The sequence below is a fragment of the Rattus rattus genome, chromosome 1 (genome assembly GCF_011064425.1).
Source record: "Rattus rattus isolate New Zealand chromosome 1, Rrattus_CSIRO_v1, whole genome shotgun sequence".
NCBI lineage: Eukaryota > Metazoa > Chordata > Mammalia > Rodentia > Muridae > Rattus > Rattus rattus.
In genome coordinates this window covers 214,443,158-214,470,758 of record NC_046154.1, presented here as the reverse complement: position 1 = coordinate 214,470,758, position 27,601 = coordinate 214,443,158, and the positions used below count along the sequence as shown (strand labels likewise).

The following is a 27,601-nucleotide window of genomic DNA, read 5'->3' as shown; positions in this document are numbered from 1 at the left end:
ATGCACAGAGGGAATCAAGGCCCTTGTGAAGCCTTAGTCCATTAAACCAAAGATGCCAAGAGACACCAGTTGCAAACATCCTTCTTGTTTTCACCCCAAGCTTTGGAAGAGGATTCAAAGCCATATGGCCAAGGGTCCTGAGCTCTGCCAACCAAAACCCAAGGTTTAAACCAAGACAAAGGCCACAATTTCAGTGTAGGCCCAGGCTTCTGCTTTGGCTCCCAAAAGTGCCCAGGTCTCTTTGAAGAGCCCACAGAAAAGACTTATGTCTTCCAAAATAAATACAGATGGATGGCTATGACCCACCTATCTATACACTATTTGCAGATGATCAAAGACAGTCCTATGCTGTCTTTACAAATAAACTTTAGGCAAGATCTGTTGAAACAAAGATGGATGGATGGATGGATGGATGGATGGATGGATGGATAGATAGATAGATAGATGGATAGATAGATAGATACAGAGACAAAGAAATTAGAGAGCTGAAAAGATTGTAATGTAGAAAATAAATCACTTATCACTATGGCTAGAGATTGTGTTCAAAGACAGTGGTTTTCCATCAAATCAGAAATGATACTTCTCTACTGTTCCTTCTACTGTGATTTCCCTGCACATTTTACTTCTAGAAGCCAATAACTACAGTCTAAAAAATGGAAGCAATTGCATGGTTAGTATAAAGGAATGTCTTTCTACTCTTTACTTATAAACAGAAAAAAAACCTCAAAATTTAAATAGGAATTCATCTTTTATTCTCTAAGAAAAGAATATAGAACTAGCACTTCTTGACCTCCAAAGTCAGTATTTAAATTATAAGTTTTTCCTACTTACTTCTTTTTCAGGGTATCTATTGCATTCATTTGTATTTCACAAGCAATTTTATAAACAATATATAGATGAATATACTATACATTGTTTTTTTAATTTTTTTATTCTCATATACATTACTTCCTGACCCTCCCCTTCCATAGTGTCTTCCCCACCAACTTCCCTCTTCTCCAGATCCACCCCTACTTTACCTCCCCTCTGAGAGACTTAAACAAAACATGACACAACAAGCTACAATAAGACCAGGTACCTATCATCGCATTAAGGCTAGACAAGGCAACCCAGTAGTAGAAGGGTCCCACAACCAGGCAAAAAGAGTCAATGACAGCCCCTGCTCCCATTGCTAAAGGAATCCCATTAAAACACCAAGCTACTCAGTCATAACTTCTCAAAACAAGCAAAACCACCACCACCAAAAACCTGATTACCTTGACACTACTTTTTTGGTAAACACTATGATCCTTAACTACTAGGTATTTGCTTTATCAAGTAGTGTACCTGAAAAGATAAAAAAGGTTGAAAGGAAAAATAGTGTTAAAATTATTTGTAGGATGATGTCATTATGCAGCCAGGGAGGTCCATGATAAGGCGAAGTCTATCCTTGGGTGAGAAGGAAGGGTAGGCAGGAACAAGTCTAGGAAGGAGAAAGGAGGAAGAGAAGCGGGGGAAACCATGATGGAGACAACAGAGCAGAGTGATCCAGATCCAGGTGGACGAGGTCAATTTTAGGTCATATCTAGGTGGGTGGTTTATATTATTAATTGGCAGTGAATTCATTGTGTAGATGTATTGTGGATTGAGAATTTAACATATAAATCCGATTGATAAATTACAAGTTTCTAGAACATTGATTTTACTGGGCTACAGGGGATGCAAGCAAAGTTCCCAGCAGGCAGAGGAACAGCCTGGAGGGGGCGGCTATAGAATGCTTGGGTCTAGTGTGGTGCGGTGCCGCTCGAGAATGGCTGAGGAACACAATGTGTGTGTCAGGCGTGGTAACAACCTGCCAATGGAACAGTGGGAAAAAGTGGCTGACAGGAGTCAACCGGAGCGTGCAGGTACCAGTAGCCACCAGTCCAGTTTTATTTTTACTGCAAAAATTATTTCCTGCCATTCAAGTCTTAGGAAGCATTCTCAACCATAGAGATTGGATAAATCACTCATCAGATAATTGAAAGATTTACAAAACTTCATTACTTGGGTCAAGTGGGTCAGACAGCCTTCAGCTTGGATGCAGACTTTTGCCTTCTTGCACTGAGGAAGTTTCAAATGATTTCATTATCAACATGGGGTCTTCCAAATAGCCTTTATTCTGAGAGTTTTAATTAATTTAGTAATTAGTAATTGGAGTGTCATCCATATAAAATATGTTAGAGTGTTCCTTAATAAGTGGAAGCTGTGATGAGCTTAAAACACAACTAAAAAATAATAAAAGTTTCGGAGACACCATGCAGGAAGAACTGTGCTGGGAAGTGAAGCTTCTTGGAGACAGTCCACCATTTTGCAAAGCTGTGATGGACATACCTTGTTGCTTTTAACAACATCTCAAATGCTTAGTTTAACCAGATACTTTGGTGAAATCCTGCAAGCTCAGATAGGCAGAGAAAGCATCCAGGTGACCTTTCTCTTCAGGCAACATCCCTTAAAGCTGTTCTCCTTCTTCATGATATTTCAAACCCCCACAAGCAGAATGTCCTTCCCTTCTACTTCCTGTGCATCTCTCTATCCATCCTCCTGACTTCCGTTACTTGCTATGTTTTTTCCTATGTTCACTCCCTCTTATCTTGTTGCTTGACTTCTTGACCTATGGTTGACTTTATTTAAACCGGTTTACAATAAACAGAAAGGTGAGTGTTAGGGCCGAGGGCACAGAACAACTACAAACAGGTTTTTTACAAACAGTAAACCACACAATCTCAGGGGTCAAAGTGTGATCAAATATTCCTGCAACAAATATCTTAGAAAGGCACAGCCTTGGCGGTGGGGGTGGAGGTTGGGGGTGGGGTCATGCCAGGATCGATTCTTGCTGCTGCTGTGCCTTCTCATGTTTGTTATTGCTATATTCCTCCTGTATCTAGCATGGTGGGAATGGGTGTGGGGAGACCCTTACTGCCTATAATCTGGTGTAATTACTTCATGAGTGATCACACAACTCACTCTATTGGGCAATTTTCTTGCAGACCATATGCAAATAAACTTTCATAGAACAATGGTGTTTAAATGAATTCATGACTTTAAAGAATTCCTGATTTGATTTAAACAGTTTTAGAAGTTATGGTGATTGACAAGAAAGACTCGGGAGATGCTTTAGGTTGTCTTGTCAGAAGGATATAACAGAGTCAAATGTGCCCCATCTTCGTAGAGCAGTAAGGGCTGTACAGGCTAGAACAGGAGTACGCTGAGCTCTCATGCATTTCAAGCAAAAAGTTGTACCTGTGGAAAGGAAAATAGCTTTGAGACAAAGAAAACATTCACTGGAGTTTGGGTCTGAATTGCTTGATCTTGTGATCTAAGGGTGTGGTTACAGATTTCAATGTACAATATGAAAAGGCAAGGAACAAAGAATAAATGATCCTATATTAGCCAATTTAGCTAAATAAGGCTTCAAAAAAATGTAAGATAAATGATTTGTTTCTTGGTAAATATAAGTTGTGTCAGCTAGTATAGGGAGAAACTAGCTATAAATTGATTTAGCTTGCTTAAACTTTGTTAATCAATGGTAAAAGAATTATAGCTTTGGGGTTAGGATGAGTTTATGGACAGAAAGATTGGAAATGTTCAGTTAGGTGTGCAATTCAGAATAAGAATATATAATCAGTAATTATGTTGTAATTTCACTCTGTATAATGATTTTAATCTGTTTTTGAAGAATATGTTTTTGTAGTGATTGTTTTTGGAGAACTTGTGGCTATGAGGTGATTTATTTTTCTTACATAGAGTTTTGTCTTAGGTGGTAATAAAAGGACTAAGAGATAAAATAATGTTATTGGAGCCTTACTTCAAGTGAGTGAATGTGTGTGTGTGTGTGTGTGTGTGTGTGTGTGGCCTTCCCAGAAAAAGTCTGTCAGACAATAATAATATAGTAAAATAAAATAAAATATTGACATTTCATTTTTATACATTATAAAATATATAATGTATAATTCTATACTATATATAACATATAAATTATATAACCATAATAGAATATATTCCTTGTTAAGCTGACAAGTTAAATGTGCTATCAATAGTATGGAGGCCCAAACTCTAGACTGTTAAATTCAATCTTATAGAAAGAAACTTGAATTTATGAAGATAAATATCCAGTGTTCCTCATAGCTCACCAGGAAATGAATTATTAGATACAATGCAGTATAGAAGAAGGCAAATTTGCACGTACATTGTTAAAGATGGTAAAGTTATAATGTTACACTTCTAAATTATAACCTAGAAAATAACAGGATGAAAATAAATGAGAACATGTTTGGGAACGTGTTTGGTGGTGGTAGAGTGTGAGTGCACCATGGACCAGACCTGGCTTCAATCTCCACTACTAAAATAAGTAAAGGAAACAAATTGATTCAAATCAAATTTTAAAAAAAGAAATAATAATGAAAGAAAAATTAGATCATAATATCAAGCAAGTTATCTATCTCTTGGGGACAGTTTACACTCTGCTGTAAGTGGTCATTAATAATATGGCACAGTCAAACAGAATTATAATATCTCTTTTGACATATTCTGTTTCTTAAATGAAAGATCCATGCCTTACCCTCAACCAACAGAAGAACCCACAGGACTATCAGTGCCAACCCAAAGTTCACGAAGGTCATGTTACAATCTGTATGGACCAGAAATTCCTTTAGATGATGGTATGTTTACCTCTGAAGGAAATTTGTAGGGCCTGCTTTGTGTTCTCATTTTTTTTCACTGAAAACATGCTTATCACAGCACATACATAGAAATGCTAGTCCAGGATAAACTTGGCCACAGATACAACAAATACATTGGAATTTCTATTCTATCATCTGCCCCTTTTCTATCCTTTATTATTTCTCAGTATATACTGTGGTGTTCTTGATAAGACTTTATTAAATGTTGAACCATAGTAAGTCAAATGTTAATATAAAATTTCATCTGTCCTGCTGCTCAGAGGATCATTTAACACCACAATTGGGTTAACTCTGACTTCTTATACATTATCACCACATTAAGACTAAAAACTCCAATTTTGTAGGCTCATGAACATGTTTTCATAACTTTCATGAAGGTAATTTCACTGTAATTTTCTGTCTTCTCTTTTAGAGGCCCCATTTTTATGTGTATTTGTGCCTGTGCATGTGTGTACGTATGCATGTATGTGTGAATATTTGCTAAACATAGAAGCTAGCCATCTTCCTCAGTCACTCTCTACCTCATTTTCTGAAACAGTCTCCACTTACTGAACCTGGAACTTGCCAGCTTTCTGAATCACCACCTCCATACTGCTACAAACAAACCATGTAGGTAGGGCAGTGTTTCTCAAACTTCCTAATGCTGTAACCCTTTAATAAGTTCCTCAAGCTGTAGTGACCCCCAACCACAAATTTATTTTCTTTGCTACTTCACAACTGTACATTTGCTAGTGTTATGAATAGTAATATAAGTATCTGATAATGCATGATATTTTATATGCAGACCCTGTGAAAGAGTCATTCGACCCGCAAAGGGATTGAGATCTACAATGTGGGTGATAATAAGGAATATAGATGAATCTACAATGCCCAGCTTTTTCTAACTGTGCTCAAAATCTGGTTTTCATGTACTCAGGCTTGCACACCAGCACTATTTCCACTCAACGAACTCCCCAGAAGGAGTCTATTTCCTCTTGCATTCTGCTCATAGCTTCCTCTCTTGCCCAAGCAGACATCCCGGGCCAGTCTAATGAATAAACACTACGTTATTCTTTTTTTTATCAAGAAGCAATGGCTCTAGTTTTATAAACAGAATCCTGAAGATCTGATATGTGAGGAGATTGTAAAGTCTGAAGAGAGAGATTGTCTATATCCTTGAGGCCACCAGAGCTACCTCTTTTCTATTTTTTTTTTTTCATTTACAGAATTGGTGTTTAATAGGAATTCAGGAGTAGAGCTTGGGCTTGACCTCCAATGAAAGGATACAAAAGGCTTCTACACAATACTTATCAAAGAAAGAGACCTTTCCTTCAGGCCTTGAAGAAAGAGGAATCTTAGAACTACCATTATGTTATGGGCTCAGGTCAGTTTCTTTCAAACATGTGGCACCATTAAGATTGAAAGCTTATTCCCATTTTTCATAGGCACACACAGACTTGGAAGAAAAAAAGAGATCTGTCTCTTTATAAGGGAACAGTGTGCTCGGTCCCATAGTCAGTTTCAGGGCTAAACTCTTTTCAGCTCACAGTCCAGTCTCCTACTCCCTTTGACAGCTGTGGCCTTTTTTGAGTGAGTACATGTCTCCTATAGAGGCTTATCAATTATGCCACAGCGGAGACCAACCAAGGAAAAGGCAGGAAGAATATGACATCCAAAAGAAATTTGCTTCAGATCCATAATTGGCAGTATATAGGGTATGCCAGCCTTGTAGAACTGGGTATTACATCAAAGTCTAGGATAGGGTATTATAAGAGGACTCTGCTAAATTAACTTTTTTTTTCTCATTTGAGGAAGTCGGAATTTGCCATGCCTTTATTTACCTTCTTATGGCCCTTAGGGTCAGCAACCCTCTCCTCCCTTAAGGATGAGTCAAGGAACAAATTGGAGATTGATGCATTCTGCTTCATTTTTCACAGCCAGCAGAGCAAAAAGAGTGTAAGATTTAAAATGGGGTCAAAGAATATCCAAGCAACAATCCCAGTGCACAAAGACAGGCAAAGATAACTTAGTTCAGAGCACTGCAATAAAACAGAAATGGAACTCAATTTCAGTAACACCAAAGGCAGCTTGCAAGCACAGGAATGGGCAGGTGGAAAAATACTGGAGGGCAAGCACTCCCCTTCCACAACCTATTAGCAGGGAAATTGATCAATAGGATGTGTCCAGCACATGGAGTTATTCCTGAATTTGCAAATGCTTTTCTCTGTGATTAGGCCATCTGTGTTTGCTAATTGGCAACCATGGAAATTGGGCTTCCACCCTCCCATGGAGACCGGGAGATAGGGGTGTTTTGTTCTTTCATGCTGACATTTCAAAGAAAATGCTTCCTAGGTCTTTGAGAAAGACATTCCTGGGTTATGTAACTGGCAAGTCTTCTGAGAAGATTTACACCTCAAAGGGACAGAGAAAGAGTTTTTAATTACACATTTTCTAAAGTCAAAGCTCACAGAAAGGAAGGTCAGCTTATGTGAGCTAAAGGTCAGCTTTGCTGAGTTAAAGTGAAATGTTAGAGCTGACTGGGCCAAGGCTGTGCTGACTGAGTTCTTCCGGAAGGAAAAGACCTAGGTTGTAATCACAGCCATGGCTCTTCCTGCTTCCACAAGTACTCGATGCAGTGGAAGACAAAACAGCCTAATGCTTAGCAGGGCTTTTCTCATAAGTGTAGTGTTGAACACAGATAAAGAAGGCTGGATTATGAGACATCAAGTCCAAATCCAATCTTGCCTTCTTCAAGCAAGAAAGTGATATGGATCAGAAACAAATGGGCCAGAAGTTGGCTGAATTACCACATATCTACCAGTGACCTCATAGGGCAGAGAACAGATGGGGATGAGAGCCAGCCATGTTCTCTAAGGACTGCTTATTAGTAAATGTGTGTCCATCCTGTTACTTCTACTACCAACTCGTTATACATATGAAAAACATTGAAAGAGATGAAGGGTTAGCAATAGAAATGATATAAGAACTTGCTGTATATAGCAACATATGCTCATTTTAGAAATTATTTTTTCAGCTAAAAAAAAATCTCCTAGGAATTCTCTTTTAGTTTAGATACTCTGTATATGCATCTGTCTGCATCTGTACCCTGTCAGTTAAATCCTTGTATTAAGCTTGGATTCTGCTCTGTTTAATGCTGCCTGAAAGAAGAGCTTTTGCTCCCAACTGCATACTTTATTGGTTTTTGGATTTTCTGCTTTACCAGAAATGTTGGTGCAAGAAAGATTCATCGGGGAGTTCAGCCTATTTCTTCTTCACCTTAATGAAGCAGTGTATGGGAGATCACAGAAGGATACAAGGCAAGATTTTTGCAAGAGGCAAAGAGAAATTGGCAAGTAGCACAGGAAATCTCAAGCTCTGCTCCAGATGGGGTATTGTTGTTTCTGAAACATTGATAAGAATGTTCAGAGGGAATCAACTTAACCACTTCTGTTATAAAATGTTATAATATGGTGGTCTACTATGGAGGGAAGAAGCACCTTGCCCCATGCCAAGGCATCTCCCATATGACAGGCCAAAGTATAAAAGGAAATGTATTGAGGGAAGAGAAGGGGACATGGAAAAGAGATAAAAGCAGTGAAGGGAGAGAGACAGAGAAAGACAGAAAGAGAGAGGAGGGGGAAGAGAGGAAGAGGACAGCTGGGAACACATGGGAAAGAGAGAAAGAAGATGGAGAGAGAGTGAAAGAGAGGAAGAGGAAGGGGAGAGAGAGGGAAAGGGAGGAAGAGGAGGGGGAGGGAAAAATAGGAAGGGGAGGGGGAGGGGAGAGACAGAGAGAGAAAGAGAGAGAGACAGAGAGATAGACAAAGACAGAGATAGAGACAGAGACAGAGGAAGCAGTCTCTTTATAATTCCAGGCTGGCAGGTGGCTAAGTAAGTTGTTGCTAGATAGCTGTTGGTCAGAGCCTAAGAACTGTCTGTAAGCCAGGAATTGACACTCTTTATAATAATGGTTGTACTGAATTCAAGAGTCAGAGGATGCTGAAGACAGCTGGGAAATGTTCTCTTCTGGACATGACATAGCCATTGTGCACATGAACACACAACTACTGGAGTTATCTACACAGACTTTCTCAGGCTCAAACAAGTCAAAACTATACCAAGGATAGAAGGTTTTCCCAAGGTCTGACTATTAATGAATGAGAGGGTATTGGCAATTGATGGCTGGGAAGGATAGAGCAGTTACTCTTCTTTGAGTATTCATCTACTGATAGGTTGTCCATGCAGGCAGTGTGAAAGGATGACATAACCCCCATTTGTCTCCATTTTAGGACCAGGGCTGATATCAAAAATAAACCCACCAGTCTCATGAACTAGGCCATAAGTCACCAGCTCTAGGAACAGACCATAAATTCTAGGAACAAGGTCATAAAACCCCCTCCCAAAGAACAGCCTTGAGATAACCACAAGAATGGGGAAATATCTTATGTCAGGATGGGCCATGTGTTCTAGGTAGCCAAATCTCATCCTGTGGTTAAATGTTCAAGACACAGGAATACATACTACTGGCTACCTGGCACAAGCCAGTCAGAACCTGAGCCATTTAACCTCCTAGCACACACCAATGAAATTTTAGGTTACCTAACACACACTCTAAATATAGAAGAACATAGTAGCCAATCAAAATTATACTAATTTCATTGCTTTGGCTCCTACCAATCACATTAGAGATTACCCAATCCTTCTAGAAAATTCTTCTAGTTCTCTATAAGAAGGCCTGTGCACCTTTGTCTGGGGTTGCCATTCTGAAGAATGGTTGAGCCCCACCCACCCACCCACTGTATACTGATTGTTTCTGCAGAATAAATGATCTTTGTTCTTACATACTATCTGAGTCTGGAGTTGTCCTTCAGAAATTTTCTAACCCTTACTATTGACAGTCCCACAGCCATTCATGTCTGGGTAGCCCTAACTGAACTTAGTTTTGATCAAGGTAAAAAAAAAAAAAAAAAATTAAAGGGGGCATGGGGTGGCTAAGTTGGTTCAGCCATTAAGAGCAGTTGTTGCTCTTGTAGAGGAACTAGATTTGGTGAAATAGTCCAAGTCAGATTATTATATTAAAGGCAGATTTGTAGGAAAATTGCTCTCAGGTAAGTTTATGGCCCTAAGGATTGAGGCAAGGGGAGCTGCCAAGGGGAGAAGGGTGGGGAGAAAAGAGAGAGAAATGAGGTGTGATGCAGAGAGAAGAGAAGGAGAAAAAGAGACAGAGGGCAAGAGGCCAAAATGTCTGGATTATATAGAGAAAAGCCTCTGTGAGAAGGGCAGTCCAAGGTCTGGAAAGTTCAAGGTTGGGACAGGCTATACTAGGTAGGGACTATGGAGGCTGGGAGAACCCGGAGGCCAGATCTGCTTTGGTATGTAAAATGTGCACCTCAGTCCCTTGTCTCAGCATTGAAACTAAAACTAGAAAAGCCAAGTTTACAACTAATGTCCAGACATGAGTAGAACAATGGCAGTCAGTCTTCACACAGTTTAGGCTTGCCCCTCTGGCCAGGTGTCAACTTCATCTCTGATGTGCATGGTACAGGTTACTCCATTCTCCTCCATTATCATCTCTGGACAGTGCAATTCAAGCTCTTCCAGGAATTCTGAGTTTTCCTAGTGTCCCCACTATCTGAGAGGGATGAAACAGGCTGGTGGAAAGGTAGTGAGTTATCTCAATTGATTGTTCTCAGTCAGTTACAGATTGAACTCCTGTTCTATACTTTCCCCTTCTCACCACATGACTAGAGACAGAGTAAAACAAAGCCCACCTATGCTGGGATTCCTTAGCAAGTTTCCATCCCTCATCCCCCCTTTAATGGTTCTGAAATGACTAGAGACAAAGCAAGACGAAACCCAACTACTCTGGGATTCCCCTAGTGGACTTTAAATTGGGCCAGCAAGCCACTTGGTTGTCTCTTCATCTTGGAATGAGAGATTCCCCAAATGCAGAATAAAATGCACCAGGCTTTTGCATGCTATTTTGAGTCTGGGGTGTCATTCTTCTGACCCTTACATTTGAGAGCTCACCCAGGATTCGCCAGAAACCACCTGACCTAAATAGTGGAGTGGGTTTTTTTTTTCCAATCAATAAATTTGGGTGCCTGGTTGTCTTTTGTCTTTTCCATCTCTATGTTTCTGTTTTGGGTTTAATCTGGAGGCCAAGAGAAACAAAACAGACATATATTTTTACCTGGCCAGTGGCAAAGGAGAACACACCCGATCCACTACCAGAAGCAGGAAAACTTGCTAGTTCTCATCTGGCTGTGGGTCTGTGGGCTTCCCATGCACAGGAAGGAAGACCATCTGAGACAAGCTTTTCAGTTTTTTTTTTTCTTTTTACCAGAAATGTCTTTCTATGTCTGTCCCTGTGTACTCTGTTTGGGCTTTTTGTCCTGTCATACAAATTTTTCTTTGATTCTTAGGATAGGACAGGCACAGAGCATACCACTGGGCTTGGTCCGAACCATTTTTGGAACTTTCACTGAGTCACAACTAAGCCCATCTCCAAGCCTGTTACTAGCAGAAGTGACCAAGGTGTGAGCAGGAAAAAATCCAAACTAACCATCTTTTGCAGGAATGAATGGCACATTTATAAAGTAGGATGTCCTGAGGAGGGAACTTTTCATCTCCCCACCATTTACAGGGTAAAGACTTTAATTTATGAGGCCAGGGGCCACCCAGACCAAGTGACATATCACCATGTGGCAATATGTGGTGGAGAAACCTGTTTGGATGAGATCTTTTTTTTTTTTTTAACCAGCCTCCCTGTACCCCACCCTTCTTCTTCTAAAGGAAGGTTAGTCTAGGCCACCTGCTTTGCTCCTCCCTTCTGCTCCCGAGGATCTCTGTCCCCCTCCTTATGTTCCTACTCCTGCTGACACTGCCCCTGCCCAACCTTTACAGCCAGAGGGAGAAGCAACCCCTGACACCCCTGATTTTCCTGACTCCATGTGGAGACCACCTCATACTTGGGTCCATACTCCCCAGGGGGCCAACCGTAGTAGTATGGTCTTACCCCTCAGGACTACAGGACCCCCAGATGCTCAGAGGAGACAGTTCATGACACATGTGCCATTTTCCAGTAATGATCTTTAAACCTAGAAAGTGCAGAACACCCCCTTGCCCCCGTTTTTCAGAAAGACCATCAGCTCTCTCAGGTCTTCTATATTCAACCACACAGACTCACTTGCTCACCTGGGATGATTGTCAGCAGTTGCTCCAAATCCTCTTCACAACAGAAGAGAGAAAGAGGATTATGAGAGCCACCCAGAAATTGGTTCCAGGAGCTAATTGGCTGCCCACTCAAGTTCAGGCTGTTATCCTAACCAAAATGGGAACCAAAATCTATTTTGGCCCAAAGGGAGTGTAAGTGCTGGATAAAATGGACCTTGGCCCCAGAAGTAGAATACAAACTGTGCCCTCAACCAAGCTCATCTCCAAGCCTGTTAGTAGCAGAAGTGACCAAAGTGTGGGCAAGAAAAAAATCCCATGGGACTTGCCTGACATGGGGACCCTCACATTAACTGGCTCTGGGAGGCAGGAATTCTGATTCCTTGACAATCTGTATGGAACACTCCCTTCCTTTCTATCATGAAGCCTCATCCCAATGACTATTGGCCCATGCAGGATTTAAGGGAGATAAACAAGTGGAAGATATCCATCCCACAGTTCCAAAACCATACACCCTGCTGAGCAGCCTCCCTCCTGAGCACAAAACTACACTGTGCTTGACCTGAAGGATGCCTTCTTCAGCCTACCCCATGAAACCCAGCCTCTATTTGCTTTTGAATGGTAAGACTCAGAGAGAGGCTTCGATGAATAACAGACTTAGACACACCTACCTCAATGATTCAACGATTTACCCACTATCTTTGACAAGGCACTGCCTGAGGATTTGGGTGAGTACTAGTGAGCCAACCCCGAAATAACCATGCTCCACTATGTAGATGACATCCTGCTTGTGACTGTCAACTTGAAGACATTCCAGTAAGCCACTTGAGACCTGCTGCAGGAGCTGAGTCAACTTGGCTATCAAGTGTCTCCTAAGAAGGCCCAGCTTTGTCAACTTGAGGTCACGATCATAGTTTGAATATGCTTGGCCAGAGAGTGGCACTATTTGGAGGTGTGGCCTTGTTGGAGTACATGTGTCATTGTGGGTGTGTGCCTTAAGACTCTCACCCTAGCTCCCTTGAAGAAAATCTTCCACTAGGAGCCTTCAGATGAAGATGTAGAACTCTCAACTCCTGCACTCTGCCTACCTGGATGCTGCCATGCTCCCATCATGATGATAAAGGACTGAACCTCTGAACTTGTAAGCCAGTGCCAATTAAATGTTGTCATTTATAAGACTTAACTTGGACATGGTGTCTAATCACAGCAGTAAAACCCTATGATAGTCACCTATCTGGGGTACATACTTAAGGGGGAAGCACATGCTGTCAAATGCTTGGAAGCAAACCATCGTTAGTTTCCCAGTTCCATCAATCCAAAGGCAAATTTGAGAATTTCTGGGATCTGCTGGGTTTTATAGACTTTGGGTACCAGGGTTTACTGAGATAGCACTCATATATGAAGCCACTAGGGGCCAGGAAGACAAAGTAGAATGGACCCCTGAGATGGGCATGGCATTTAACCTAAGAATAACCTTATTGAAGATGCCAGCCTTGAACCTCCCAGACACTCACAAACCTTTCCTGTAGGTTGATGTCATTATGCAGGTGAAGGCAGGTACAGGATAGAACGAAGCCTGTCACTGGATGAGAAGAAAGGATGGGCAAGAGAAAAGTTTAGAGAGGAAGGGAGGTCAGAGTGAGGAGGAGACGGTAGAGAGACCATGGTGGCAGATGTTAAGATTCCTCTCTGCACATATTGCAGGTTGTGGTTATATCTTATCAATTGGACAGAGTATATTGTGTCATGTGTTCTTTCATGTGGGGATTTAGTTGACTTCAAGAGAGTGTATGATGGCCAGATGCACCGGGCCCGCCACAGGATGTGTATGCCTGACGTAGTGGAAACCAGCCAAGAGAGCTGTGAGTGAGGGCGAGGTGGCCTGACAGGGTGCTGTGTTGTAATGGCTCGAGGACAGTGGATCAGAAAGTAGAGGAGGGCAGCGTGGAGCCACTGAGATAAATTAGCACTAGTTCCAGTGGCCCGCTGGAGCCAGAACTAGTGAGAGAGAGCGGCCAACCAACAGGGTAAGTGTGGAAACCATTCCCACCACTTTTTTATTTTTACTGCAGCACTTGTATGAAATGAGAGAAAGGAGATTGAAAAGGGGTGCTCACCCAAACCTTGGGACCCTTGAAAAGAGTGTGGCTTATTTATATAAGAAGTTGGACCTGGTGACCCAAGGATGGCCTACGTTTGGATCATAGCTACCACTGCCCTGCTAGGCAAGGATGCTGACAAAATAACCAGGGGGCAGGAACTTGTTATCATCCCTCACATGCTATTGAAGGAACCCTCAAGAATCCACCAGCCAATGACTGTCCAATGCCAGACTGATGCACTTTCTGGCTCTACTTTTGAATCACTGTCACAAAAAATATGGCCCATCATCTTCCCTAAACCCAACCACCCTGCTACCTGACCCATCCTCAAATAATGCAGCATGATTGCTCTACAGTTCTGGGGCACATCCAGAACATTGGGCCAGACTTGACTGACATTACCTGGTCAGACTTGGATTGTATCTACTTCATGGATAAGAGCAGCTTTATCCAAAATGGAATCAGGGAAGCAGGGACAGCTGTAGTGATCTTGGACTCTATTATTTGGGCAACTACTTTGCTGCCTGAAACTTCAGCCTGAAAGCTGAACTAAAGTCTCTAACCCAGGCTTTAAAACTAGCAAAAGGAGCCATAGCTAACATCTATACTGACAGCAGATATGCCTTTGCTATGGCTCATGTACATATGGGTCCACACACCAAGAGAGGGGATTATTGACTGCTGAAGGAAAAACCATCAAAAACTAGGACGAAAAACTTCCTTTATTGGAAACATTATGGCCTCCTCTCAAAGTAGCCTTAGTTCACTGCCCTGGGCATCAGAAAGGGATATCAGAAATAGCCCAAGGGAACAGGCTAGCTGATAAAGCCATACGTTTCCACTGCCAAAATCCTAGAAACTTTGCCACCCCCTACATTCCCAACCATCCCTGAATATATTGCTGAAGACAAATGAGATCAGGCAAAATGCCAAAGAGTTTACAGAAGAGACAGATGGTTGCTAACCCCTGAAGGCTGCACCATCCTACCTAAGGAGTTTGCTAAGCAACTCATCCATCAGATTCATCAAGCTTCACACCTGGTCACCAAAAACTGAAGAAATTGCTGTGAGGGGCAAGGTACAAAATATTTGACTTAGGACACTTGGTTGATCAGGTAATCTCAGACTGTGCCAGCTGCCAGGCTGTGAACTCCTCAGACCTCATCAAGGAACCTCTCCTGGAACCAAAATCAGAGGTCAATGACCAGGGGCTCATTGGGAAATAAACTAAACAGAAATAAAACCAGGAACATATGAATATAAGTGTTTGCTAGGTTTTATAGATACCTTTTCAGGAAAGGTAGAAACCTATCCTACAAAGAAGGAGATTGTCAACACAGTGACAAAGAAACTTCTACAAAACATCATACCTCAGTACAGATTGCCTACCCTGTTTGAGTCTGACAATGAACTAGCATTCATCTCTCAGGTAACCCAATCTCTAGCACAGGTTCTGGGACCAGTTGGAAATTACATTTTGCATACAAACTGCAGACTTCAGGACAAGTGGATGATTCAGATCATGAAGGAGGCCTTAACCAAATTAACCCTTGAAACCGGAGATAACTGGGTGTCCCTCCTACCTTATAGGGCCAGTAACACCCCCTGTACTTTAGGCCTTATCCCCTTTGAGATCCTATATGGGAGGCCCCCTCCTTTGCTGCCTAGCCTCCAGTCTTATATCTTAGCTAAATATGACTAATGTAAGTTTTTAAAATCCTTAGAAGCCCTCCATAGGGTCCAGAAGCAACTCTGGCCTGCCATGCTCTTCCCCCTTACTCCCATTGCTTTGAAACATGTGATGAAGTCTGGATAAAGAGACATAACTACAAGACTAGAACCTCTCTGGAAAGGAACAGACACTTTGATCCTGACCATACCGACAGTTAATATGGACAGGATCCAGACATGGAAACAACACTCCCACATTAAGCCTGCCAGGATAGAAATGGTCCAGCAGCTGAAGAGACTTCTAGACAAACCTACACAAGAATGATGGAAAGTCAACCTACACCCTGTCAATCAGTTGAAATAGAGATTCCCATGCCCCTGATCCTACTTGCTTGCTCATGCTTTGCTGCACCAGGAATCACCCCACAGTAGCCCCTGAATCTAGCATGGCAGACAGTTAATGCTGTGATGCATCAGATTGCCAACTCTACCTCCTACTCTGCTCCCTGGGCACTTTATTCCCTGATCTTCATGAAGACCTTTGGGACTTAGTGGATGAGGAATGGGACCCCTTGAATCAACAGCCCACTCCTGGTTATGGTTTTAACTCACTTGGGGCCTGAAGGAACACAGGGTCTCGGGCATTTTATGTCTGCTCGGGGCAGTCTCCAGAGAACCAAAGGTGGAGGTCCAGAGTCCTTTTTCTGAGCAGCAGCAAATCTAGTGGGTGGATATCCTGGAAGCCCCCCGCCCCGATCAAAAATGAGCTCATCACTATTGTCAAGTTTAGCGATACACAGACATCCAGAGCCAGGTCCTGCGTAAGAAAGGACACCCAGCCTCCTAGGAGGGAGACTTGCAGACCTTGCTTTGAGCCCCCTTACTATCTGGGTACCCCCGGGGGGGGAGATAAAACTCTTTTGTCATCAAGTTCACAGCAGCCGGCAAGAAGGCCTGTTGGAGACTAAGAAGACTTTCCATCTCTGGCTATGATCCAGGGTTCCTATTTACTGTCCAATTGCTCCAATGTATCCTTGTAAAACCTAGGTCCTAGCTAGGTATTAGTGATGCCTAAACAACCACCCTTTCAACCTCTTCCTCTGCCCACCATCACTCTCTCCTCAGGACCCACCACTTTTTCACCCCAGTGAGGTCTCACTTCAACTAACCAACTGCTCCCTAAAATGGTTCTACCTCCTGCATTACCCACTTCATCATCCATGTCAGGACCCCTTATTAGCAGCCACTTTCCAGGCTCTTAACTCCTCTTACACAGACTTGACAGAGGACTGTTAGTTATGCTTAAATGCTCAGCATCTCCACTATGAAGAATAGCTATCCCTGGAGACTATTCACAGATTACATGTAGTACTCATTGTAGATGGCAGCAACCAGATAGAGGTGAGCTGATCCTACAGTCAGTAACAGAAAAGGGATTCTGAGGTGGAAATAAGATACCCTCAGCGTACTCCCACTTCTGCAACTGCACTGTAACCCCTACTGTTGTAGGACACATGTTTTCCCCAGAGAATGTTTGGTGGGCTTGTACCTTGGGGCTTATTCCATGTGTTTATAGCCTGGTTGTAAATACAACTGAGAACTTTTGTGTTCTAGTACAGCTTGTACCTAGAATGATTTATTACTCTAAGGAGAATGTCATCAACTAGCTAGCACCTCTGAACAATCAAGTAAACAAGCTGGCCATGTCTGCTGTGTAATTAGGTTCTCTCCTTGATGTAAGACTGGCCAGAGCTGCTAGTGTAGAGGCCTCAGCCCTGTGGATGGCAGATATACAGGAGATGAAAAAAGTCTATCAGCCCCCTGGCAGAAGCAGCCTTACAGAACAGAAGGGGCCTAGACTTATTCTCCCTCCAGCAGGGGGCGACTCTGTGAAGCCTTAGGTGAGGAATGCTGTTTCTATGTTGACCACTCAGGAGTGGTCAAAGAACCCATGGCCTTAGTCAGAAAGAGACTATAGGAGAGAAGAGTAGAAAGAGAACAGTCTCACGGTTTGTGTGAGTCTGTTTGACTGACCACCCTTGTCTCTGCCCTGATCAGTCCTCTTAACCTACTGATGTTGGCCTTGACTTGTGGTCCCTGAATAATCAATTCTTTAAATAAGTTTGTTAAAGGATTCAGGATGGCTCATTACTGAAAAGGGGGAGTGGGAGGGGAGATGAGAGGAATGATATCGGCTGGTTGGAAGGTAGTAAGTTATCTCAATTGATTATTCACAGTCAGCTACAGATTGAACTCTTGTTCTATACTTTTCCCACTTCTCACTTCTGCACATGACTAAGGATAGAATAAGACAAAGCCCACCTACCCTGGGATTCCTCAGCAAGTTTCTAGCCCCTATGCTCGAGTGATGTTCCAGGATGAATATAGAGTAAGACAAAGCCCAAGTACCCCAGGATTCCCCTAAGGTGCTTTCAATCACAACTGCAATGCCACTGGTCTCGGGATGAGAGATCCCGCATGCTGAATACTCCTTGCTTTTGCATACTATTTGATTCTCGGGGACTATTCTTTGGCAGACAATGAACCCTTACAATCAACTATGCATTTCTTCTTGTATGACCTGGGCTTCGCAATTAATTCAGAACAAGCAAATCGTTAACTGCTAAGCTGTTTATATATTCCCTTAGTTCTGGGGGTTGCTAAGGTCTCTTGCCTGCTTCCTCAGCACTTGTAATTACTTTTCTTTCGAGTGTGGATAGTTCCTCAAATTCCTTTCTGCTGGGGAATCAATGTGAAACATCATTTTACCATGTGTTGAGTGTGTGTTGTCATTCTGGCTTAAAATACTGTGGATAATTGTATAATACGAATTTAAGAATAAATTGCGGACCGGGACTGCTCCTATCTTGCAAGGCCATTACTGTAAGAAGAATTAACGTCATCCCAAGTGCTTTGTCTGTGCTCAGATTCCTCTAATGTGGCCAAGGGCAAGCCTATTATCTTTTCTGAGTTTTTTTTTGTTTTTTGTTTTTTTTTTTTTCCTAACATAAAATGGCATTGTGATACTGTTTAAGAGAATTTGGAGAGATGACCTCTGAGCTCCCAAAGCCAGTGCCAATTATGCATTTATTCTTGTTTACTGTATACAGGTAGAAAAGCCCTGTGCTAGAGCATAATGGTGACTGTAGCTTAGCAGTGGAGTGCATCCACACTGGCATTTAAAAGACCTTGGTTGAATCTCCTCACCAGAAAGCAAGGAATGCTTCAGAAATTATCCTACTAGAACATCTATTTGGTTTCATTTTTCTTGTCTTTTGAAACATTTTCCCTTGAACTTTAGTGACAAATTTATTTTCTCTGTTCTTATATTGTGTATGAGTAGTTTGTATATTTGTATATATCTGGGCACCAAATGCTCACAGTACCCATGGGAGACAGATATTTGATCCCCTGGAAAAGGAAATATAGATGGTTCTGAGCCACCATAAAAGTTTTGGTAATTAAATACTTGTCCACTGCAAGAGAAGTCAATGCTTTTAAACAAATCATCATTCCTGGTTTTACTTTTTTCAGTATTTGGTTCTTATTCTTTCAAATTTGAAAAAAATATTTTTATCTCCATTTTTATTTTGCTTATATCAAATAACTTTTACTGCTAATTTATGATTCTTAATGAACTCCCTGCCCCATTACCTACCTTAAATTCAATGTCCTATACTGTTTTGGTCAAATTATTTCAACTCAAATGAGTGTTGTAAGCATAATTTCAACATATCTCTAAAATTCTCGCTATGTTCAAAAATTGATTTATTTACATAAAACTAATTTTATGTCAGAATTGAAGCTTGTATGCCATCGTTTATGACATTTTTATGTCATTATGTCACTAATATTGATGAAACGAACTCACAGTTTGGGGTTCGCATGGTAACGAACTTGGCAAGAACATTTTCACAAGCTAATGTATCACTGCGTCTGGTGTTTGAAAGCCAGTGCCTACAGTTCCACAGCTGCTCTTCATCTGAATATTAGTAGAGCGACAGGATGGAGTCTGGGCCAATTCCCAGCTCTTAGGAATTTTTGTGGGGTTTCACTTACTGCTGTGGTCATTTGTTTTCAGAATTTAATTTTATTGCTTTATTGAATTTCCTAGAACACCATAAGCAACCATATTTATCAAAAACAAAAAAAATACAGAAAGCCACAGGAGATAAAAGTCTCTTGTCCCCATTGTACAAGATAACCTAACTAACTTACTGTTTATCCATGGCGATTCTCTCAGTACCCTTAGTGTTTTGTCACTGGCTTATTTGTCTCAATTTCTTACCTATAATTCCTCTGTCTATCGCTTTGCAACCCTCTCTTATAACGACTCACAATCTGGTGCCAAGGGTAAATATTCATTATATTTTTTCAAATTACTAATAAAAAAATTTTAAAATTTAACAGAATGAGTCTAAAATGAAATATGAAATAAAGTAGTGCTCTAAAATGAACACTGCATCCTAAGAAGAGAACTACCAAAGGCTTAAGACAGCAGCTACAACACTTGTTATGGTAATGCCCCGAAACACAGGAGCAAAAGGCTCCCCTAATGATAGTACTGTATGTGTTGCGTTTTATAAAAAATAACGAGAGAAGGAATATGTTTGGAGGATATGGTCAAATGTTGGGGAACGGGGCGACTCTGTAGGCCCATGCTGAGGCATCCCTTCCCCCTGAGGGACCAGCCACAGACAGTATAGTATAGAATAGAGTTTATTCAGGGCATGAGGAGGGAGTTGAGAGGGAGAGAGAGAGAGAGAGAGAGAGAGAGAGAGAGAGAGAGAGAGAGAGAGAGACAGAGACAGAGAGAGACAGAGAGAGACAGAGAGAGACAGAGAGAGACAGAGAGAGACAGAGAGACAGAAGGAGTAGAGTAGAGGCTGGCCATGAGCAAGTGGAGAGAGGGGGAGATAGGAGTAAGAGAGCAAGAGAAAGGGAGGAAGGTCAAGGCACACCTGGCTGTTGCTAGCTAACTATGGGACAGAGCCTAGACAAAATGCTAACAGTATGACTCTTCTGTCATAACTGATTGCTTCTGGATAGGTGCCTGACCAAAATGAGACCCATAAGATTCCTGTAAAACCATCACACTCAGGATAAAGAGGCTCACAGTGGAGACACTTATGACCGAATCTAATATCATCAGAGGCCCTCAGGAGACTCGCCTCTGCTCCCGTTCTGCAACCTACCCCTCAAGTTGGACTGTATGACTACTACTTTGCTGTCTTACTGATTTTGTGCTGAAGAGTGAAGATTAAACCTGACCTGGTGCTGTTAAACCCTTGACTATGGAGCCAAAAACCCCATCCTATCTTTCCCTACACTTTTTAGGACTAATCTGTGATATATTCTTGGAGGTCACTGAGCATTAGTGCCTTTAATTGGTTAATAACTATGTAAGTTGAGGGCACAGAGTCTATGAATTACACACACAAAGAAACTGGTTTACCAATAGTAATTCAATACCTGCATATTCTTCTGCCACTAAGTTATAGTAAGTGATAAATCCATGTTTTCCATCCACAAATGCTTAATAAAAGACTTGTAAATGTCAAATGGGTTCGAGAGAATGGAAACATGCACACCTGTGTGACTGAAAATACTTCATGGACATTCTACAGTTTTCTCTCCATGGTGTTACTCTAGGTGGCACCCAACAGTTACCAAGCAACAGCCAACAGCCAGGTACAAGCCTGGCTTCCATAAGAAAGGCTGTTAAGTGCTCTCTCTCTCTCTCTCTCTCTTCTCCTCTCCCTCTCCTCTCCCTCCTCCTCCCTCCCTCCCCTCCCTCCCCCTTTCTCTGTCCCTCCCCATATATGCCCAACTAGCCTCTTACCCTCTTCCACTCTTCCCTTCTCCTCTTTCTGTCCTCTGTCCCACTTTGTCTGTCTTTATCCCCTTCCCCAGACCCCTTTCTCTTCCCTCCAATAAACCTTCTTTATACTAGGTTTGTACAATGACTTGTTTGTTAGTGGAGGAAACACCATGGCCGGGCCTGCTAAGGCACCCCTCTCACCACATCATACCCGGGTTCATAAAACACAACACATGGTATCCATTCTAAGAGGTTATTGTGTACATATTGAGGAAAAAACACCATTTGTTCTTGCCTAGGTTTTTGATTTCCTCGTAATTTGTCTGAAATCTAAGAATTAACAAAAAAGTACATTTTCTTTAACACACACTTCTCAAACCCTACCACAAAGCAAATTCCATAGTCACACAAAGAAATTCAAGAATCAAGTTTGTATGAATGGAAGGAAATTGGACATAGATTTACATAACTACAACATTCATGGAAGAACAAGGCATTTTTGCAAATTTCTACAGCTCATCTCAAGCTGGAAGGAAAGGAAATAACAAATTAAGTACTACTGTGAGGAGTGAAAGCCCATATGCTGACTATACTGTGAAGAGCTGTACACGTTATTTAAAATATACATATGCAGTTAGCTCTAAAGTTAATGTAGCTCTTAAAACCAATGTAAGTTAAAATTAAAGCTCTGAGTTGTCTCCTTAGCCTGCTAAATATGAACACAAAGAACTAAAGGGGCTCAGCCAACCTTATTTTTTGGTCAGTGACATTAGTTAGCTGTTAGAAGCAAATTGCTTGTGATGGATGATAGTGGTTGCTAATGGTCTCTAGTCGCGGGGATAATTATGGCAGCCATTTTTGTCACCCCACTTAAGCCATAGGCTCTAATTCTTGAAACATTTAGGCTGGTAAATTAGAAGTTTTTTTTTTTTTGACGAGTATTATAAAGTGATAGTGGAAGAAAATTAATGGGTTTTCTTGAAGCATTTATTCCTCTGGCAATAGCCTGGTAATTACAGTGCCGACACAGCAGGATGCAGAGTGAATGAGTGTCTTCTCGACTTAGTGAACTTGGTAAGTTGTGGCTGACACAACCTCATGCATCAGATTTAAGCACAGGCTATGATGAGAAGCTGAGTGCAAGTCTGTCTGCATCACTTTCATTAAAGTAAGCTAGTGCATTCAGAGTTTGCCTATTCAATGGGAAGTGCACAATGCTAGAGTTAAACCCCTATTCCAATAAACAAACCCTAGCACAGGCAATATTATTCACTTGGCAAATAGGATTGATGGCTTATTAATAGAAGCAAAGTAAAATTAAATATCTTACCTCAAGGTTATAACTGAACATTCTAAATAAGCAAAATCCCACCCAAGTAACAATATTTCACTTTGCTCATTCCTTTTTGTTCAATTTTATATTCATGTTTGGTACATTTTTGGTGAAGGAAAAAAAGGAAAAAAGGAAGAAAATAAATGACAAATATTAGAATAAAGGAACAAAAATAAGAAAAGATAATGAAGGAAAAGTTTTAATGAGAAATAGTATCATGACGTGAAAAAAGTTTTATATATGTTTGATTTACTTATCTTAACTCATGACATAAGATAACCCAATGGATATAGGTAGATGGTACTCAATAGAATTTTGTTAATCACTTCATTAAATAATGACAATGAACTGAAATAGAAGATTCTTCAAGTAATAAAGAGAAAGAAACAAGCTCCATGTTAACGATGGGCCCCAGGTGCCACTATTTTAATTGAGCTCCTTGAGGAATTATATTTTGCTTATATATCAAATTTAGAAATCAGATCATATCCACTTCTTTACAGAAGGTAAACTTTCAGGGCCAATTTATATCAATCAAACTTTCTTGGGAATGCCAGCATTTCTCCTTCTTCCTCTGGGTGAGCTCCAAATGAGAACGAAGGGAACCAGGCCACCAGTGAGAGTGTGTGCACATGCCAGTAAAGGTGTGCAGGTTAGGTAGAGCACAACTCACAGGGCCCCCGTGCATGTAGGCTCTACTGTAAGTGATGGTCTTAGAACTGGGGAGCCCTGCCATATGTACAGATTCTAAGACCTACTTTGATGGATGAAGAAATGGTAGTGTTTTAAAGAAAAATAATGAACAAGTTAAGAGATTTTAGTACATTTTCATCATTTTATGTGAATTTTATGTAATCTGAGGGCACATGAGGCCAGGGGATTTGGCCTGGATCAAAGGTGAGACTGAGACATGCCCAAAACTCTGAAAATCTCATCCTGACGCTGGCAGGAGTTGTTGCATTAGAATCTAGGCTTGCATCTGGAGAGACCTCACCAGGCCAATAAAGGTCCCTCGTGGAAGAGGTTTATTGGGGACAACAGTGACAAGAGTGAGGAAGAGAGAGAGAGAGAGAGAGAGAGAGAGAGAGAGAGAGAGAGAGAAGAGAAGAGAAGAGAGAAAGGGTCTGCCTTTTATTTGAACTGTGATTTAACTGCTCCCAGGGTGAAGGTGGGAGCTGAACCAAATGTATGCTGGGAATGTATGGCTGTTGCCATGGCTACAGATATACTGGTCCCTGTTGCCTGCAGGTGAAGTCACCACTGGAAGTGAAAGCAGTTCCTGATACCAACAGGAGTGAGGACCAATCTCTCCCTAATTTTAGCCTCCATGTTTGGGTGCACAACTTCTACCTCCCCGACCTCTGAGGACAGTCACTCCTTTGGTCAAATTACAGATTCAACTCCCACACCTTAAAAACCTGCTAGGCAGGTGTATGGAATTCCTCTTCATGTAAATGAAGCATTCCCAGCCCCCAGCCCTAGCCAATAATATACACCTACCCAGGAAATCCCTCCCCATTCCCCAAGATCTATATAAATCTATCTGTTTACCCTAAATAGAGCTGAGCTTTCTCACTGAAGTTCATCCCGAATGTTAATCCATTGGTACTTATGATCATCTGCACCCTGCCCCACCTGTGCTCCCCTTGTTGTCTGGTGGGCGATAGCCTCTGAGGAAGGGGAGGCCCAAAACAGTCAACACAATCATTATTCTGATCCCATTCTTAGACAGTAGTAGAAACCAAATTTTCCCTTATAAGTCAATATGAATAACACATGTTTTTGCTACACTTGCTAGGAAGCAGTCTGAGAATATATTGTTTTAGAATTGATTTTATTATTCCTGCAATCTGAATTCACAAAAAGATGGATCTTTATATTAATCTTAAGAGAAAGAATTTGCAATACAGGTAATGTGTTTACATTCATGCCTGGCACATAATTGGCTTTGCATAAGGAAATAACAATGGTGGAGACATCTTCAAAACTTTACTCATAAAGTTTATTATTTTTTTAATCCATGGGACAAGTCTTTATTATTTCTGGAGTTTTAATACCAGTAGACAGACAATATTAAAACAATTGTGTAAATTGTGTCAACTAAAAGAATGTTTGATTTCTTCTGTGGCCCTGGCAAATGACACTCACAATAAACAACCTTTTATTTCAACGTAACACAAGCATTGGTTGGAGGATAAACTCTACTTCCTGATTCATCCTAAATAGAAGGTCAAATGATTGCCTAATGCCATAAGGGGAGCCCCCTGTCTTCTCTTTCCTGGGGCCTGGTAATACTATAGACTTTGAGGCAGAACCAAAGTTCATGGGATGGATATGATGTTCACTGAGTGGCCTCCTCCCTTGCTGATGACTTTACCATTCACAATCACCTTGGTAAGAAAGGCAAGAGTGCAAATAAGCAAACAGCATATCCAGGGAGAAAAGCATTATAAAAAACAACCAATAGATACTCCCTAGAATCAATACATCACATATAAAATAACCAAGGAATATCAACAGTATAAGATGTTTTCTGGAATTTTTTTTTTGAAGTTTTGTTAAAGGAAAAAAATCTATTGGCTGGACCAGAAAAGACTGTAAAATTCATTAAAGTTATTTGCCTGAGGGAACCTTTTACCTTCAGATCAAATTGGATGTCAAGTGGGGCTCCTGGGGGATGCAATTAAAATGATAAGATTAGGGAACCAGTTAAAGAAGTAAGGGCTCTGAACCTGTTCCTTGGAGAACTTTGTGGGGTCTAGGCTTACCTTGGATACAAATTGGAATCATTATGTGGTCTGTCGTTTTTGAAATAAATGTGGAAATGGATAATAAGCTGTTATGATTGCTGGCCTGTGAGCCAACATAAAGAATGGGTACCTCAACAATAGACGCAAACACTGGCACCTACTGTATACTTGATATGATTCCAGGAGGCAAAATTGATGCACTGTCTTCATGCTGAGAAGGGGGACGTATCAGGCATTAACTCGGCTTCTTGTTAGTTAATCCTGGCCCTCTGGACTGTGCAGATCTGATAAGAATTTGACCCAAATGCAGCCATCGTTTCTGGATGCAGATGGCTGCTCAGGCCTGAGTTGCTTTCTAAAGCTGGATTATAGAGTCCCTTTGCAAAAGTCAGCATTGAACAGCAAAAGTTAGGCAGAAGGAACAAAAACCTCTTAGGAGCCTAGGATTTTGATATATGAAATCCATAAGCCAGAAGAAAAATGGGAGTTGGTTTGAGATAAAACATTTGCCTACCTGAGAGGGACAACATCCATCCCTGAAAATAAAGGATATGTCTTCCAGAGTGTTCTTTTCCCCACATCTGGTGTCACCAGAGGTCCCGATCTTCTGGTGCATCTGAGATTATGGTGAGCTCGATGTTCCTCTGTTGCTCTTTGTGTCTGTACACTCTGGTACAAGTGGAACCATCAGCTCAGCCAAAGCCATGAGCTCTAGAAAATGTGTTCTTTCATGCAGCAACTGAACGTGCACCTGTCGTTGTCTGCTCTATGGTCTCTTCCCTTTAAGCTCTCAGGGGCTCTGTCTGAAGATGCTTCTTTGTACTGATCAGATTGAAAAAATAAGCTATTCCCTTAAATGCAACTAAACTTCACACATCAGACTGTTATTCATGGGATTAGCCAAAGTGTGTGTGTTACAGTTTTTAATTGATAGCTGTGAGCTCTGAGGCATAAAGACCTACACAACCAAGTATAAATTCTTCTCTTCTATCACAGTTCTCTGTTGATCCTCAGATAGCTACTAATGCTAATCAATAAACTGAGCCCAGCATCCTGTGAGAGTAGAAGAAACACTGCCTGACCCTGGGGCACTGTGTACCTCCCAATGGACCACAACCCCCTGGAGTGTCAGGATCTAGGAGGCTACAGAGAAAATTCTTTTAATCAAAATTGCACCATATGCAGAAGAGTTCTGTGGAAAAGAAACCTCACTAAAAGCCAGAACCTAGTTCTACTTTGGACATACTACATAATAGCTATGCCTCATTCTGACCAACTATGTCTCCAAAACGTAAGAGGAGGCTCACAAATGTGCTGAGGAACTGGCTGATTACTCTTGATTGGGCAATCTGGAAATAAATTATTTGTTCTTGTACAAAAGATAGCTGCACCACAATCAGTGTGAGACCCACTTACAAATTTGAGCTAGCCAAAGAACGTGATTATGATATAGCTATGTCCAGATGTAAGTAGAATGATTATTAACTTGAAGTGATTTTTAAAGGCACGGATTTGGTTCTCTGTTCCTTCATCTCATCCTTTCCCAACCCCTCCCTTTCTTCTTTCCTTCCTTTGACATTCCCTCCTCCTTTCCTCCTCACTCCTTTTTTTGTCTCATGTCCTCCCTCTCTTCCTCTCTTCCTCCCTCCCTCCCTTCCTTTCTTCTCTTAATAAAGGTTTTCTCTAAAACTTAGTATTGAAATTCCATGACAATGACAATAATTTAAAATTTAATCCTTCCCTAGAAATGCTTTATATATCCTTAAATCCATCAGTCAATGCTTATCAAACACTCAACGTGTAAGCATTTTGAACTAGGCTTTGTTTGCTGATATTTTAGCTATTAACAATGTGGTGCTAATTAATTAAAATTGAATACAATTATATGGTATACCTCAGTAGCTCTAGTAACATTTCACATGCTCACTAATCACACGTGCTAGAAATTGTGGAATATGAATTGGGCCACTCAGATTAGAGACAGCTGAGCTGTCCAGCACTTCTCTGGGGGGGGGGGAAGTATGTTCCTTAAAGACTGATTTGTTTAGATATGATAATAAGTGGAAGATACC

At 41.3% G+C, this 27,601-nt stretch overlaps 1 protein-coding gene across 1 annotated transcript in view; it reads right to left on the bottom strand.

Moving 5' to 3' along the window:
- LOC116885253 (fibrocystin-L-like) overlaps positions 1–16,847 on the bottom strand; it is a 54,667-nt gene extending 37,820 nt beyond the window's left edge. The window contains exons 1-2 of the mRNA XM_032886525.1: positions 16,832–16,847; positions 16,238–16,442 (exon numbers count right to left, since the gene is read on the bottom strand). Coding sequence (XP_032742416.1) covers positions 16,238–16,442; positions 16,832–16,847 — 221 coding nt within the window. The remainder of the gene's footprint in view (positions 1–16,237; positions 16,443–16,831) is intronic.
- Positions 16,848–27,601: the final 10,754 nt, after the last annotated feature.